We start from the raw sequence: 17,064 nt of genomic DNA on the forward strand, positions 1-17,064 counted from the left end.
AAGAGCTGGGCTGGGCTTTGGGGGTTTTGGATTTGCTGTTCATTAAGCTCTGATGTTCTCGTGGCTTTTGATATTCCAAACAGGTTTTTTCAGCTTGCTTTTCATTCCAGGTCAGCTAACATAAGATCAATAATCTTATGAGAGCCTTCCTTCTTTTAATGAGCACAGAATTGGCATTCATAGTCTAAACCCTCTTCCTATTTCACGCTTACAGGAGCTTGCTCAAGAGCAACTCGGGTCTCTCCCTCTCTCTCCTATTCTTAAGCAGCAGAAACTTGCATGGGCATGTTGTGAGACTTCTGCATTGCTTGGGTCAGGTACAGATACAGGCTGCCTACTGAACTCAATGAAGATTCCTGTCCCTGTGTCCAGTTCTGGGCCACTCAATTCAAGAAAGATGTTGAGATGTTCAAACGTATCCAGAGAAGGGTAACAAAGCTGGAGAGGGGTTTGGAGCACAGCCCTGTGAGGAGAGGCTGAGGGAGCTGGGGTTGCTTAGCCTGGAGAAGAGGAGGCTCAGGGGAGACCCTATTGCCATCTACAACTACCTGAAGGGAGGCTGTCGCCAGGTGGGGGTTGGCCTCTTCTCCTAGGCAACCAGCACCAGAACAAAAGGACACAGTCTCAAGCTGCACCAGGGGCTGGATATCCACCAGGCTGGATATTAGGAAGAAGTTCTTCGTAGAAAGAGAGATTGGCCATTGGAATGTGCTGCCCAGGGAGGTGGTGGAGTCACCATCACTGGAAGAGACTATATGAGGCACTTGGTGCCATGGTTTAGTTGATTAGATGGTGTTGGATGATAGGTTGGACTTGATCTCAAAGGTCTTTTCCAACCTGCTTAATTCTGTATTCTGTATGCTTCTTGATACCAAAATCAATTACAGCAAAAGCAGGCTCTCACCACTGGAAAGTGCAATTACACTCACACCCAGGCCAAAGTTGCAACTCTTCACACAGACAGCCCTAGTACTGACTTTGCAACTGATCATGTCCAGAAGACTGCTGCAGGAACAGGCACTCTGCCTGTAGCAAAAATCTTGCATTCTGCTCACAGTGTCCTGCAGCACCACTTATATTCTGGTTAACAAATTGCACCACGGACCCAAATACTTGCACCAAAGTCCAAGGGGAACTGATGGCTCCAAGGTTTCAGCAGGGTGTGCAGTTCATTTCACAGAATCACACAATGTTAAGGGCTGGAAGGGACCTTGAAAGACCATCCAGTCCAGCCCCCCTACCAGAGCAGGAGCACCTAGAGCAGATCACACAGGAACTCATCCAGGCAGGTCTTGAACATCTCCAGGGAGGGAGACTACACAATATCCCTGGGCAGCCTGCTCCAGGGTTCTGTCACCCTCACAGGAAAAAAATGTTTCCTCATGTTTCCATGGAACTTCCTATGTCTCAGCTTCCACCACTGCCCCTTGTTCATTCACTGGGCACCACTCAGCACAGCCTGGCTCCAGCCTCTTGGCACTCACCCTTTACACCTTTCTAAACATGAATAAGGTCAGCCCTTAGTCTCCTCTTCTCCAAGCTAAAGAGCCTCAGCTCCCCCAGTCTCTCCTTAATCATTTTTTGTGGCTCTGAGCTAGACTCTTTCAAGCAGCTCCCTGAGGTCTTTCTTGAACGGAGGGGCCCAGAACTGGACACAAGATTCCAGATGCAGCCTCAGCAGGGCAGAGTAGAGAGGGAGGAGAACCTCTCTCAGTCTACCAACCACAACCCTTCAAATACACCCCAGAATGGCATTGGCCTTTTTAAGCAACAATCTCAAAGATCAGTGCATCTAAACTACCTGATGGGCTTAAAGCTGAGTTCACACTAAGTGCTTCGCAGAATTGGGATCTAACCATGTTTCTGCTTGCATTACTCAGTACCTGGCAGCAACCTCTCTCACTAGAAGGCAAAGTCTTTACTGCCTCATAAGCAGCAAGAAATTATGCATCCTTGTACAGAAGGTGTCAAAGCTTCGCTTGCCTGAACTGTTCTTGACAATCATTTAGGAAGCCAGGCCAGACAAACATTTTTAACCATATTTTAAGAAGAACTGGTTTGCTTTTAGTGGAAAGTCCTCTTGGCTTCACTATGGAAAAACCTAGCATGTTCAAAGTGAAGGTGAAGGAATGATTTGACAAGCTTGCATCAAACCCTGTGCAGTAATTAGGACACTTTGCTCTCACAGAGCTTGATCTTGATTGGGATAAATTCTTCATTCAGTTTTAGGAGGCTCACATCTGCTGGAATCCAGAGCCCAGCTTTACAAACTGGATTCCAGTTGAAAGTTGAAGGCACCTTGCAAGACCATGTCCTGGAGTATTTCTGCAAGCACCAATCTGAGTTCAACAAGCAGTTATGACGATCTAAGTGACACCAAAGGGTGAGGATTTCACTCCTCCCTGCTTCCTCTCTTCCCCCCACCACTGACATGCTCCAACCCTTCCTGAACATTGGCTCTGGCACTTATCATAGTATCATGGTATCAGTCAGGGTTGGAAGGGACCACAAGGATCATCTAGTTCCAACCCCCCTGCCATGGCCAGGGACACCCCACACTACATCAGCCTGGCCAGAGCCTCATCCAGCCTGGACTTAAACACCTCCAGGGATGGTGCCCCAACCACCTCCCTGGACAACCCATTCCAGGGCTTCACCACTCTCATGGTGAAGAACTTCCTCCTCACATCCAGCCTGAATCTCCCCACCTCCAGCTTCATTCCATTCCCCCCAGTCCTATCACTACCTGAGATCCTGAGCAGTCCCTCCCCAGCCTTCTTGGAGCCCCCTTCAGATACTGGAAGGCCACAATAAGGTCTCCTCGGAGCCTTCTCTTCTCCAGACTGAACAGCCCCAACTGCCTCAGTCTGTCCTCACAGGAGAGGAGCTCCAGCCCTCTGATCATCCTCCTGGCCCTTCTGTGGACAGCCTCCAGCACCTCCAGATTGCTCTTGTACTAGGGGCTCCAGAACTGGAGGCAGTACTCCAGGCGGGGTCTCAGCAGAGCTGAGTAGAGGGGGAGGATCACCAACTTAGCTAATTTGACAGAAAAAAAAATAAGTCTACTTTGCGGTTGTGGCTGCTGCTACACTGCATTTTCTGCCAGACTAGTAAGCTCAAGCAGCTCCTGGAATGGAATAGAATAGAATAGAATAGAATAGAATAGAATAGAATAGAATAGAATAGAATAGAATAGAATAGAATACACCAGACCAGACCAGACCAGACCAGACCAGGTAGGAAGAGACCTTCAAGATCATCGCATCCAACCTATCACCCAACACCATCTAATCAACTACACCATGGCACCAAGCACCCCATACAGTCTCTTCCTAAACATCTCCAGTGATGGGGACTCCACCACCTCCCTGGGCAGCACATTCCAATGCCCAATCTCTCTTTCTGACAAGAATACCTTCCTCACATCCAGCCTAAACCTCCCCTGGCACAGCTTGAGACTGTGTCCTCTTGTTCTGGTGCTGGGTGCCTGGGAGAAGAGACCAACCCCCACCTGGCTTCAGCCTCCCTTCAGGGAATTGTAGACAGCAAGAAGGTCTCCCCTGAGCCTCCTCTTCTCCAGGCTAAGCAACCCCAGCTCCCTCAGCCTCTCCTCACAGGGCTGTGCTCCAAACCCCTCCCCACCTTTGTTGCCCTTCTCTGGACACCTTCCAGCAGCTCAACATATTTCCTAAACTGAGGGGCCCAGAACTGGACACAGGACTCTAGGTGTGGCCTAAGCAGTGCTGAGTCCAGGGGCAGAATGACTTCCCTGCTCCTGCTGGCAGTACCTGCACAGGTATTTGCACAAGGACAGACCTACTTCACACAATGGGAGGAAAGAAAATTGGAGAGGAAGAAGACAAAGCTTTCTTTTTCTACCAGCAATGGGCTTTTAAGATCAGTTCAACTCACTTCCCATAGCCCTGATCTGTTTTCACCAATGCCACTTCTACACCAGCATTACTCCACTCATTGCAAACAGTTCTGTTAGGAAATGGAGATGGATATTCCAGCCCCTAACATTCTGTGATTCTGTGAAGTCCTGGCCATACGCAGAGCTCCTCTATCAAACAAGGGATTCATATACACACTGCCCCTGCTCTGAGGAGCTGACAGTCTAATTCAGCACAGTGAGCAACTGAAAAAGAGAATTATGGAAATGAAAAGCAGTCAGGAAACTGGGGGGAACAGTTAGAGGAAGAAACAATCAAAATCTGATCCTGAAAGACACTGAATTGTTTGGTTCTCATGCAGGGAGTTAGGGGTAATTAAACACTGAAGTAAATCAAACAACTTGCCTGACCAAAAGCTTCACTGTAGGTCTATCAATGATCTAGATCTCAGCATGTGCAACAGGCAATCATGCCACTTCTCGGTTTCATTTTAGATTCAGCCTCCCCCAGGGGCTAATTGTGCTCTTCACCTTGATGCAAAAACTCCTGCAAAAGCAAACAGGAGATCTGCCTGAGTATGGAGAGCAAGTTGGGCTGGGCACTTCAGTCTGTTGGGGTCATTGCAGACAGTTTCTCAGCATATTACAGCACCATTGCCTACCTAAATTAAGAAGCAAATCAACCAAGAGAGCAACATCTAAAAGGAATACCAAAGATCCTGTTCTCTGTTATCAGATCCAGCCTCCTTCCCCCACCACTCCTGAGCCCTGTGTGAGAGTTTTTTATACCAACCATGTAAAATGCTGCTGGCCTGGCACTTACCATGCCTGTTTTACTAAGGAAAAACGTTGTGCACTTAGCCATTACCTTTAAATGGCATGGGAAGGGAGGGGAAAGCAGTATTGGAGTTCAGATGGCAGAATTCAAACCTCTATTTTGCAAAGCTGATATAAATTGATCACAACACACATATTTGGGGTGCTTGCATAAATTCTAACTCAAGCTGAGCACTAAATTGTGCTAGAAAATGTGTTGGAAGTTGGGTTGAGCACTAAATTGCATTAGGAAATTGGTTAAAAACAAACCTTGAGCGCTGACGATCAAGACTTCTCTTTCTGCTAGTCTTGCTGTGCCACCCAACGTAGTAAAGGCATGAAAGATCCTTCAGCAATAAAACAGCAATTTGAGGGGAAACCACAGATGTCCTTTGCAAGGAAAAAAGCTCTTTTGAGTTAAAGAAACAACTTTGTGTCGGTCTTGACTGTTAAGCCGTCCAGCGCCGTGTGATCACGGGGAAGAACATGTGTTCGTTCAGCTCTCCACAGCATCTGAACTGTAAAATCCACAGCACTGGGGTAAAGAAACCAACAGGTTTGTTTGGAAATAAAAGCAACACAGGATGTGTTGATAAGAAGGTGATGCTTCCTTGTCTGAGTCCAGGATATAAGCCACACAACGGTTAGTTACGTAGCACGGCCGTGCCGGCTTAGACTCTTTCAAGCGCCGTCCGTTTCCAGTCTCTGACAATTAAAACCAGTGAAGAGATGGTATGGATGCATAAAGGTGACCCAACACACATGCCAAAGTAATCTGGAGTGTACAACAAAAAGAGTTTTGCAGGTATTGCACTCATATATTTTACTGTCTTCGGGTATTTATCTACCCCCTCGTAGTTTTGATCTGTTGTGCACTTGGATCGAAACCAGCAACAGCAGACGTCGTCTTGGTGGGGGTTTTTTCCTTTCAGTCTCAAAAGGGATAAAAGCTTACTGTAAAAGTGGGGAGGGGAAAGGAAAAAAAAAGGCAAAAGGAAAAGAAAAAGCTTCACATGCTTTAACTGTAAAAGTGGGGAAAAAAAAAAGGGGGGAAAAAAGGAAAAGGTTCACATATATTAACTTTTAAAGTGGGGAGCAAATAAAAAGAGGCCCAAAACAAGGAGAAAAGGCTTCACACACATTAACTGTAACAGTGGGGAGGAAAAAAAAAAGGCCAAAACCAAGAAAAAGCTTCACAGAGTTGTTTGGTTGGGGTTTTTTGAGTGAGGATATTAAGAACAGGATCGAAGGATTGAACTATTTGAGGGGGGGGGAAAGCTTCAGATATAGTAACTGTAAAAGTGGGGGAGGGGGAATAAAGGGGAAAAGGAGAAAGCTTCACATATATTAACTGTAAAAGGGGGGAGAAAAAAAGGGGGGAAAAAGAGAAAAGCCCCACATACATTAACTGTAATAAAATAGAGGAGAAAAGGAAGAAAAAGCTTCAAATAACATTAACTGCAAAAGTGGGGGGAAAATAAAGGGGGAAAAGAGAAAAAGGTTCACAGACATTAGCTGTAAAAGTGGGGGGGGGAATAAAGGGGGAAAGGAGAAAAAGCTTCAAATATATTAACTGTAAAAGTGGGGGGGAAATAAAGTGGAAAAGGAGCAAAAGCTTCAAATACAAATACATTAATTGCAAAAGTGGGGGGGGAAATAAAGGGGGAAAGGAGAGAAAGCTTCACATATATTAAGTGTAAAAGTGGAGGGAAAAAAGGGGGGAGAAAAAAGCTTCACATACATTAACTGTAAAAGTGAGGGGGGGAAACAAAGGGGGAAAGGAGAAAAAGCTTCACATACATTAACTGTAAAAGTGGGGGGAAAATAAAGGGGGAAAGGAGAGAAAGCTTCACATATATTAAGTGTAAAAGTGGAGGGAAAAAAGGGGGGAGAAAAAAGCTTCACATACATTAACTGGAAAAGTGAGGGGGGTAAATAAAGGGGGAAAGGAGAAAAAGCTTCACATACATTAACTGTAAAAGTGGGGGGAAAATAAAGGGAAAAAGGAGAAAAAACTTCAAATACATTAACTGTAAAAGGCGGGGGGGGGGGGGGGAAGTCCAAAACCAAGGAAAAGCTTCACATAGTTTGTTGGAGTTTTTTTGAGCGAGGATAATAAAAACAGGACTGAACTACTTAGAGATTTGGAAGGAGGAATGGATAAAACTATTGCTAAAGAAGAATACCTACAAGAGTTCATCATTTAAGGCTCACAGGGAAAAAAAACCCTAAGCTATCGCCAACAAACCAAAGTTCTCTCTGCTACAGGACTCAAAGCACCAAAGTCACTTCACATACTAGAGAACTGCATCAGTACTGCTCACAAGTGGAAAAGTCTCAAAGTGCTGAGCTGCTAATGTTCCTAAGTGCTTTACTGATGGCGTATTTCACAGGAATAAGACACCCCCCTCCCAACCATAAATACAGGTATCAAATAGGTCAGAATGATTTCATTTCCAAACTACAGTACACAAAACAAGAAGAAGAATCTCAACCTCACACACACACACACTTTTCCCTCCCCCCAAATCCATTCATTCTCCACACACACATCCCTCCCCAACCCCCCAGCTCTTTCACACTAAACCTGGGAGCAACCGAACCGGTTACAAAGGACCCGTTGAAAAGCAACAACCCTTTGCTAACCCAAGTTTTCTACAGACTAGGTTTTGCACTGTCACAGTTTACCAGCTCCTGCATCAGGGAGCGTGGCTTATTCTTAGTCTATTTTAAAAATAGGTGACCCTTTGTGTCATGGAAAACAAACCGAAGCAAAACAAAGCAAAAAGAGAACATAAAAACACCAATTCCTGAAGGGCTGCTCAGGCCGGTGATCGGTTTATAAAATACAGCCTGACTTAAAACACGACAGACCAAACCCCAAACCAAAACTAACTGGTACCAAAATAATAACTCTAGTAGGAAGTTTCTGACACCAGCAAATCCTCTCTGCATCTCTCAACCCCAGCTCTCTCCTCCCCTTACAAGTCTGTTTCCCTGTTGGTGTCCAGGCAGAGAGCATAGAGGGATTTTCTGAGGTCTACGTTACTTTTCGCTTTGATATTGGCTTTCTCTAAGGAGCTGGTGTCATTGTTGAGCCCCTCACTGTTTTCCAAGTGCACAACAGATTTGTTCAGAGAGTTTCTACTGGATTTTCTCTTTGCATCTCCGCCTGCTGTGCTGCCCTGAGCGCTGCTGTGCTCGTCTTTGAGCATAGCTTGCTCTTCGTGGTCAGTCTCTCGGTGGTAGAAGTAGTTGAAGTTGGACACGATGACAGGGACAGGCAGGGCGATGGTGAGCACACCTGCGATGGCACACAGGGAACCCACAATCTTGCCCCCCACGGTGACAGGTCGCATATCCCCGTAGCCCACGGTGGTCATGGTCACCACTGCCCACCAGAAAGCGTCAGGGATGCTGGAGAAATGAGACTCGGGGTCATCTGCCTCAGCAAAGTAAACAGCACTGGAGAAGAGGATCACCCCAATGAAGAGGAAGAAGATGAGGAGGCCCAGCTCCCTCATGCTAGCTTTCAAAGTCTGTCCCAAGATCTGCAGCCCCTTGGAGTGCCTGGAGAGCTTGAAGATCCTGAAGACCCTGACCAGGCGGATGACTCTGAGGATGGCCAGGGACATGGCTTGCTGCTGGCCCCCACCCCCATTGCTACTGCCAGCCCCGGGCTGCTGCTGCTCATGGGCCAGCTCGGTGCCCAGGGTGATGAAGTAGGGGATGATGGCCACAATGTCAATGATGTTCATGATGTTGCGCGAGAACTCGGGCTTGCTGGGGCAGGCGAAGAAGCGGACGAGGAGCTCGAAGGTGAACCAGATCACGCAGGTGGTCTCAATGATGAAGAAGGGGTCAGCGAGGCTACTGGGTGGCTTCATGGGTGCGGAGCTCCCGGCCGTGCCATTCAAACCTCCACTTTGTGTGGGCAAGGGCACGGGCATCTCCCTCTCGTCCCTGAATTCCGGCAGGGTCTCCAAGCAGAAGGTGATGATAGAGATGAGGATGACCAGCACGGAGACGATGGCGATGGCCCGGGCTGAACTGGAGCTCTCAGGATACTCGAAGATGAGCCAGACCTGGCGCTGGAACTCATTGCGGGGCAGGGGCTTCTCCTCCTCTTTGATGAAGCCCTCGTCCTCCCGGAAGCGCTCCATGGCCTCCTCGCCCAACTGATAGAAACGGATCTCGTCGGTGAACACATCAATGGAGACGTTGACAGGTCGCCGGAGCTTGCCGCCGGACTGGTAGAAGTAGAGGATGCCGTCGAAGCTGGGCCGGTTGCGGTCGAAGAAGTACTCGTTGCGGAGCGGGTCGAAGTAGCGCATGCGCTTGTCTGGGTCCCCCAGCAGCGTGTCAGGGAACTGGTTGAGGGTGCCCAGCTGGGTCTCGAAGCGCAGCCCGGAGATGTTGATCAAGACCCGCTGGTGGTGCATGGCACCGCGGTTTGTCGCCGCCGCCTCATCCTCTTCCTCGCCTGCTGCCGCCATGGCCATGCCCCGGCGGTGCCCCCCTTCCTCGGCAGGGCCCATGTCCAGCACCGCGGCGGGGCGCGGGGCGCGGGGTGGTGGTTTGGGCGGCGGTTGTCGGGGCGGCAGCTGGGCCGGCGGTTGTTGAGGGGGCGGCTGGGGGACTCCGCACGCTGCCACCTGGTCCTTAGGGCTGCCCGCGCTGCAGCTGCCGCGCCTCTCGCCGCCTTCCCGGGGAGCCGGTGGTGGCTGCTCCCGGTCCTGGTCCTCGTCTGCCGGTGGTGGAGAAGACGGCGGCGATGAAGACGGGACGCCCTCCATGCCGTCGCTCACCCGTGGTCCGGCGGAGTCCGCAATGTGGAGCGAGTCGCCCCTCCGCCGGGCTCGGACGCTGCCGCTACTGTCGCTACTGCCGCTGCTGCCGCCGCTGCCGCCGGCCGCGGCATCCTCGCCGCTCACGATGGCCGTGGCGCCGCCGTTCTCCAGAGTCACCAACGCGATCTCCATGGGCAGCGGCGGCAGGAGGCAGTCGCGTCTGAGGCGGCGGGCATGCTGCGCTCGCCGCCCCGCTGCCTCTGCCGCCGCCGCCGGCCACCTCCGAGCGGCCGCCCTGCCCTCTGCCCTGCCTTGCCCTGCCCGCCTACCGCCTTACTCCGCGGAGGCGCGCAGCCGAGCGCGGCCCGGGGGAGCCTCCCGGGGACCCGGATATGAACGAGCGATCATTATATTATGGTCGCTTGACGTCAAAGAGGATCCCTTCTCCTCCGCGCCCCTGTGCCGCCAGCAGCAGCCTCACCGGGGCATCGGGATACCGCATCCCTCCCCCGCCCCGGCCCCGAGGGAGCTGCGCAGCGGGGCAGGGACACGCTCCGGACAGCGGATCTCACACCTGGGGAGCCTATTGGGGTGGCAGATGCGGATGCTCGCAGGTGCCACCGGATCGCCGCGCCGAGGCAGGGAGAGGGGCAGGGGCTGGCTGGGGCTCCCTAGAAGGGGGAAGCCGAGTGCCAGGGACGGCTCATCCCCGGAGGCACCGTCCAGTAAGGGGGGGGGCAGGGACCGTTCTCCACCCGGTCGGGTGCGGGACACTCCCCCATCGCTGCCGCAGCAGCATCAGCAGGGGATTACGGTGCAGCCCCCACGCGTGGATTACTCGCTTAAAGGGATTGCGCGCAGGGAGAGCTGTGGCTGTAAACCCCCACTCACCTATATTGAAAATCATAATCGGAAGCCGCGGGGATTCCTGGCGCCTCTTGGGTTGTGTAGTGTGTGTCCTCCCCCTCCCCCCCCCCCCAAACAGTGTAATGAGAACAAAGGGATTGAGTATTTGGTTTTGTTTTGCTTTGCTCTCCTCCCTCCCGCCCCCAGTTTATCCTGGAACTGGTGCAGCTTCGAAAGGTGCTTCCAAAGCCAGCAGTCAACATTTCTACCAGGCTACCTTCCCCTTAGCCTCTGCAAACAGGCTGATAAATTTCAGTAAATGCACATTTTATTGGATAAATGAAATTGAAGCAGGTTTACACAACCACTTCTGTTACAGTTCAGTAATACAATCAATGCTGAGATCTTATTTTCTGTAGTCAAACTATGAACTCATCTATCCTCTTCAAGATCTATAGGGGAATATGCTAAATATGGATACAAATACTACAAAGCCACTCCTGTGGATATCTGGGTTTCTAACAGAAGTATAGAAAATAGTAGGTGGAGAACCCATTTTGCCTTCCAAGTGGCATCACTGCAGTGACTTTTTTACAGACTCACAAAATCACTCAATGGTAGGGGCTGGAAGGGACCTCGAAAGATCATCCAGTCCAACACCCCTGCCAGAGCAGGATCACCTAGGGCAGGGACACCAACTCCACCACCTTCCTGGACAGCCCTTTACAGTGTCTTAATTCCCCTTTCCATCAGGAAGTGCTTCCTAACATCCGACTTAAACCTCCCCTGGCGCAGCTTCAGGTCATGCCCTCTCGTCACAAGTTGCCTGGCGGAAGAGCCTGACCCACACCTTACTGCAACATCTCTTCAGGTACTTGTAGAGTGTGATAAGGTCCCCCGTGAGTTTCCTCCAGGCTGAACACCCCCAGCTCCCTCAGCCTCTCCTCATCACTTTCCCTCCAGTCCCTTCCCCAGTTTCATTTCTCCTCTTTGGACCTGCTCCAGCACCTCAAGATCTCTCTTGAAGTGAGGAGCCCAGAGCTGCACACAGTGCTCCAGGTGAGACCTCACCAGTGCCCAGTACAGGGCAGAATTCCATCCCTGCTCCTGCTGGCCACACTACTCCTGATCCAAACCAAGATGCCACTGGCTTTCTCTGCCTCCTGGGCACACTGCTGGCTCATGTCCAGTTGTTGTCATCCAGCACTGCCAGGTCCCTCTCGGTGGTGGGTCAAACCACTACACCTGGGCACCCAAATAAATAATAGTGATGTGTTATGAATGCATGGCAGGGATTATAGCCAGAGGAGGAAGGCTTGCACACTGGAAAATGATGCTGTCAGCTCCTCTAATGCAACATATTTTCCCTCAACCCCTGCCTACAGAATAATCTCTCTCTCTCTGTCGGTTTTTTTCAAGAGGAAACATCCCTACACAAGTTCACACAGTTCTCCTGGAGGCAATGCTAGTCAAAATTAATAACTTTCACCCCAGGAGCTGTGGCACCTGCCTGTCAAAACAAACACCTCTGCAGTCTGTTCAGCACATCCTTTCCACAGGGCTGGTCCCAGGCATTCGCAGACACTCAGCTGAGCTTTTATTTGCATACAAATAGAACCAGTAATAACAGCTTGAAAAAGGAGACTTGACAGCACCCGTGTCTGCTCCCTCACCTCTGTACTTCTTTCAGAAACAGCCTGCTGTTTCTGCATGTGTTTGAACATACACATCATAGAATCACAGAATGGTCAGGGTTAGAAGGGAACCTCAAGGATCATCCGGTTCCAACCCCGCTGCCATGGGCAGGGACAGCTCACACTACATCAGGCTCCTCACAGCCACATCCAGCCTGGCTGCAAAAACCTCCAGGGATGAGGCTTCTACCACTTCCCTGGGCAACCTGTGCCGGTGTCCCACGATTAGAATCTCTTCAAGGAATTGTTTAGAATTGTCAAACACCAGGGGAAGCTACTAGCTTCTCTCTCCTTGCCTCCCCTTGACTACCCTGTACAAAAGGGGGAAGAGAAAGGAGCAGAGGAGTTAGACTTAGCCAAAACAATGCAGCCAAAGTCAAGCAGAAGCAAGTTAATATCTCTCCCAGCCTGAGGAAGTGAGAAGAGACAGAAATTGCTCTAGGAACTAAATCTTATGGTAGATATAGAATCACAGAATCATAGGATTGTTAGGGTTGGAAGGGACCTCAAGGATCATCCAGTTCCAACCCCCCTACCATGGGCAGGGACACCTCACACTACAGCAGGTTGCTCAGAGCCACATCCAGCCTGGCCTTAAAAGCCTCCAGGGATCATCCTCCAAAGAACATCCTTCTCCCCATCAGCAAAACTCCCTTCTAGGGGCCTGTTCACACAGGCCTGTTACATTTCCTCTCTGTTTGCAATCACCCTGTGACCTCTCACTGTGTTAGATGCATCCCCAAAGGCTCTGAGAACAAACCCCAGTCCCCTAGAGGGACATTTGGTTGCTAACCATCAGACATCCTCTTCCAAGCTCCTCTCATATAAAAAAACAACAACTCCCAAACCAAAACCAACACAACATCCATTCTCAAACCCTCTTCCTACACCAATGCTAGAGGCACTTGCAGACCTTCTCCCTCGTCAACAACAGGGAGCAGTGCTTCTCAGTTGCCAGGGAGAGATTACACTGAATTTAAATTCTTCCTTGATTAAAACCCAAGTTTCTAGTCCTTTTAAATGTTGCTTTGCAGCATTCACATTCTAAATTTTCAGGCAGATGGGATTATGCTAAACTGCAGAGGGGGAAAAAACACCCCACCACAAAACCCAGAGTTGCCCACATTCATCTTGCTGAAAGGCTCAAGTGAAAATCCTATGAAGAAAAGGTACAATATTCATTGATGGAGCAGGAAAATGCAGCTGCTGTGCACAGCATTTTGAGCAGAATGCAGGCAGTTGGCAGCTGTAAAAAGTCTGAGAATCTGGTATGGTATCTGGATATCAGAGGGAGGAGAAAGGGGGGGAAATAAAATGGGAAGGTGGTGTTCGGGGGGAAGAAACATCTACTGAGGAAGAATGCATTTGTGATATTAGCAGGAAGTATTTTCTGCCCTGAGCACATGGGCCACAGGCAATCACTCCCATGCACTCCAGCACATCCAACCCAAACATAGTTCTGGGCTCCTCAGTTGAAGAAGGACATTGAAATACTTGGATGTGTCCAGAGAAGGGCAAGGAGGCTGGGGAGAGGTCTGGAGCACAGCCCTGTGAGGAGAGGCTGAGGGAGCTGGGGTTGCTTAGCCTGGAGAAGAGGAGGCTCAGGGGTGACCTCATTGCCCTCTGCAACTACCTGAAAGGTGGTTGTAGCCAGGAGGGGATTGGTCTCTTCTCCCAGGCAACCAGCACCAGAACAAGAGGACACAGTCTCAAGCTGCACCAGGGAAAGTTTAGGCTGGAGGTGAGGAGAAAGTTCTTCACAGAGAGACAGATTGGCCATTAGAATGTGCTGCCCAGGGAGGTGGTGAAGTCCCCATCCCTGGAGGTGTTCAAGAAGGCGTTGGACGTGGCACTTGCAGATGTGGTTTAGTTGTCCTGATGTGTTAGGTATTAGATAATAGGTTGGACTTGATGATCTCTGAGGTTTTTACCAACCTGGTTGATTCTGTGATTCTATGATTTACCATTCCCTTCAGCTTCCACTACCAGCTCCAGTTACAACACCTGCTCTCGTGCCCTCTGTCTGGCACATTGCTTTTTCAGGCCCCCGTCTGGTCCACACAGCACCAGTAGTGAATTATCCCACAACTACCATGGCAGGTTTTGTGGCACCTCAATACAGGAGAGGTGTGGAGGTGCTGGAGCCAGTGCAGAGGAGGGCAAGGAAGCTGGGGAAGGGCCTGGAGAATAAATCCAATGAAGAGCAACTGAAGGAGCTGGGGATGGTTAGTTTGGCAAAGAGGAGGCTGAGGGGAGACCTCATTGCTCTCTACAGCTACCTGAAAGGACATTGTGGAGAGGCTGCTGCTGGTCTCTTCTCACAGGTAATTAGTGATAGAACAAGAGGGAATGGCCTCAAGCTGCCACTGGGTAGGTTTAGACTGGACATTAGGAGCAATTTTTTTCATGGCAAGAGTGGTCAGGCATTGGAATGTGCTGCCCAGGGAGGTGGTGGAGTCCCCAAGCCTGGCTGTGTTTGCAGGTGGTTTGGCTGTGGTGCTTGGGGTTATGGCTTAGGGGTGACCCTTGTAGAGTAGGGTTCTGGGTTGGACTTGGTGATCCTGAGGGTCTTTTCCAACCTGAATGTTTCTGTGATTCTGTGACCAGCCTCTTGAGCCTTAATCTGCCCACAGCCCTCCTCCACCTCAGTGGTGGTGGGACTAAATGTGCCTGCTTGAACACTTTCTGTGGGGACAGGGACCCCATAAATGTGCCTGGCTGGCTTTTTTCTTTTCCATGTGTTGACTAACATTCCCATCACGGCAGATGCTGAGGGAGTCTGAGAAGAAACCGAAAGGGTTAAAGGCAAATCTGTGTGTCCTTCACTTAGTTAATTCCCCAGCAGCCTGATCCTGTGTTGAGACGATTCAGGCCAGGGAGAGAGAATGCCACAGTCCCAAAGGGAGACCCCAGAGAAAAGACTCAGATTTCCTGTTCAGCAGGATTAAGTCCAAGGCCATTGAGAAATGACAGTAAACATCTGGATGTGAGCACTCCATTTATCAAGCCCTAATCCTCAAAAGTTATTAATTAATGAATTCAGCAGATTCACCCTGTTCTATATATATGTAGAGTCAGCTGATCTTTGTGTATCAATGTTTGGCTTGGAGGTGTTTTACATCTGTAGCAAACAGATTTTCATTTACTCTATAATGAACAGTCTGCTGTGGTTTGATTTTGCTTTAATTGTTCAGAGTAATTCCTAAGCCTTTTGTTGTTGTTGTTGCTGTTTAAAGCCACCCACATTGCTACAGCAACCCCAGGCAGTGCTACAGGCTGGGGTCAGAGTGGCTGGAGAGTGGCCAGGCAGAGAGGGACCTGGGGGTGCTGGTTGATAGGAGGCTGAACATGAGCCTGCAGTGTGCCCAGGTGGCCAAGAGGGCCAATGGCATCCTGGCCTGGATCAAGAACAGTGTGGCCAGCAGGAGCAAGGAGGTCATTCTGCCCCTGTACTCAGCACTGGCTAGGCCACACCTTGAGTCCTGTGTCCAGTTCTGGGGCCCTCAGTTTAGGAAAGATGTTGAGATGCTGGAAGGTGTCCAGAGAAGGGCAACAAAGCTGGGGAGGGGTTTGGGGCACAGCCCTGTGAGGAGAGGCTGAGGGAGCTGGGGTTGCTTAGCCTGGAGAAGAGGAGGCTCAGAGGAGAACTTCTTGCTGTCTACAACTCCCTGAAGGGAGGTTGTAGCCAGGTGGGGGTTGGTCTCTTCTCCCAGGCAAGCAGCACCAGAACAAGAGGACATAGTCTCACGCTGCACCAGTGGAGGTTTAGGCTGGAGGTTAGGAAGAAGTTCTGCACAGAGAGAGAGATTGCCCTTTGGAATGGGCTGCCTGGGGAAGTGGTGGAGTCACCATCACTGGAGGTGTTCAGGAAGAGACTGGATGGGGTGCTTGGTGCCATGGTTTAGTTGATTAGATGGTGTTGGATGATAGGTTGGACTTGATGATTTCAAAGATCATTTCCAATCTGGTTAATTCTACTCTATTCTATTCTATTCTATTCTATTCTATTCTATTCTATTCTATTCTATTCTATTCTATTCTGTTCTATTCTATTCTATTCCATTCTATTTCCTAATAGTAGAGGAAGAAGAAAAGAAGAAGAAGAAGGAAAAAACAATAGCTAATACTCAATCCATATTCCTGCATTTTACATTGCCTTGCAATTTTAAGCCTCAGTTCCTCTGGAAACTTTCCATCACAGAGTGATGAGGGGGAAAAAAAACACCCAACAACAAACCCACATTAAATAGTAATTGATTTTTCTTTTCTGCATTTTTGTTTTGATTAAAATGAGAATCCCTCTCATTTGCCTTCAGTGGGAAAATAACCACTGAGTAAATGGTCTGGTTAATTCAAAAGTAATTTGATCAGGACATCCATAATTTACACTGAGCTAAACAGCAGGAAAGATGCTGAGCACTACCAGATATGAGGCCCGTGCATTTCAGAAGGCCACTTGCATTATGCTGTGTATCTTGTAATGTAGACTTCTCTAACAATGTGTAATGACCCAGATTTCAGAAGGTGGAGACTTGCACACAGCTGTGCCCTTAAAAGTCCTTTGCTATGCTTGGCTACCCCTCCATTCAGAATACAGAGTTAACCAGGTAGGAAAGGACCTCAAAGATCATCAAGTCCAACCTATCACCCAACACCATCTCATCAACTGAACCATGGCACCAAGCACCCCATCCAGTCTCTTCCTAAGCACCTCCAGTGATGGTGACTCCACCACCTCCCTGGGCAGCACATCCCAATGGCCAATCTCTCTTTCTAGGAAGAATTTCTTCCTCACATCCAGCCTAAACCTCCCCTGGCACAGCTTGAGACTGTGTCCTCTTGTTCTGGTGCTGGTGGCCTGGGAAAAGAGACCAACCCCCACCTGCCTACAACCTCCCTTCAGGTAGTTGTAGAGAGCAAGAAGGTCTCCCCTGAGCCTCCTCTTCTCCAGGCTGAGCAACCCCAGCTCCCTCAGCCTCTCCTCACAGGGCTGTACTCCAAACCCCTCCCCAGCTTTGTTGCCCTT

General features: G+C 49.7%; 1 protein-coding gene across 9 annotated transcripts in view; it reads right to left on the reverse strand.

Annotated features, from left to right (window-relative positions):
- Positions 1-9,922, reverse strand: part of LOC137452473 (potassium voltage-gated channel subfamily A member 5-like) — a 33,199-nt gene extending 23,277 nt beyond the window's left edge. For 8 of the 9 annotated variants that reach the window (XM_068160900.1, XM_068160903.1, XM_068160901.1 and 5 more), the window contains exons 1-2: positions 4,979-9,922; positions 4,299-4,439 (exon numbers count right to left, since the gene is read on the reverse strand). In XM_068160900.1, coding sequence (XP_068017001.1) covers positions 7,690-9,690 — 2,001 coding nt within the window. In that variant the 5' untranslated portion in view covers positions 9,691-9,922 and the 3' untranslated portion in view covers positions 4,299-4,439; positions 4,979-7,689. The remainder of the gene's footprint in view (positions 1-4,298; positions 4,440-4,978) is intronic. The other variant, XM_068160904.1, reaches the window with a different exon arrangement.
- Positions 9,923-17,064: the final 7,142 nt, after the last annotated feature.

This window comes from Melanerpes formicivorus, unplaced genomic scaffold, assembly GCF_026170545.1.
Source record: "Melanerpes formicivorus ecotype bairdi unplaced genomic scaffold, bMelFor1.0.p_v2 SCAF_54, whole genome shotgun sequence".
NCBI classification, from domain to species: Eukaryota; Metazoa; Chordata; class Aves; order Piciformes; family Picidae; genus Melanerpes; species Melanerpes formicivorus.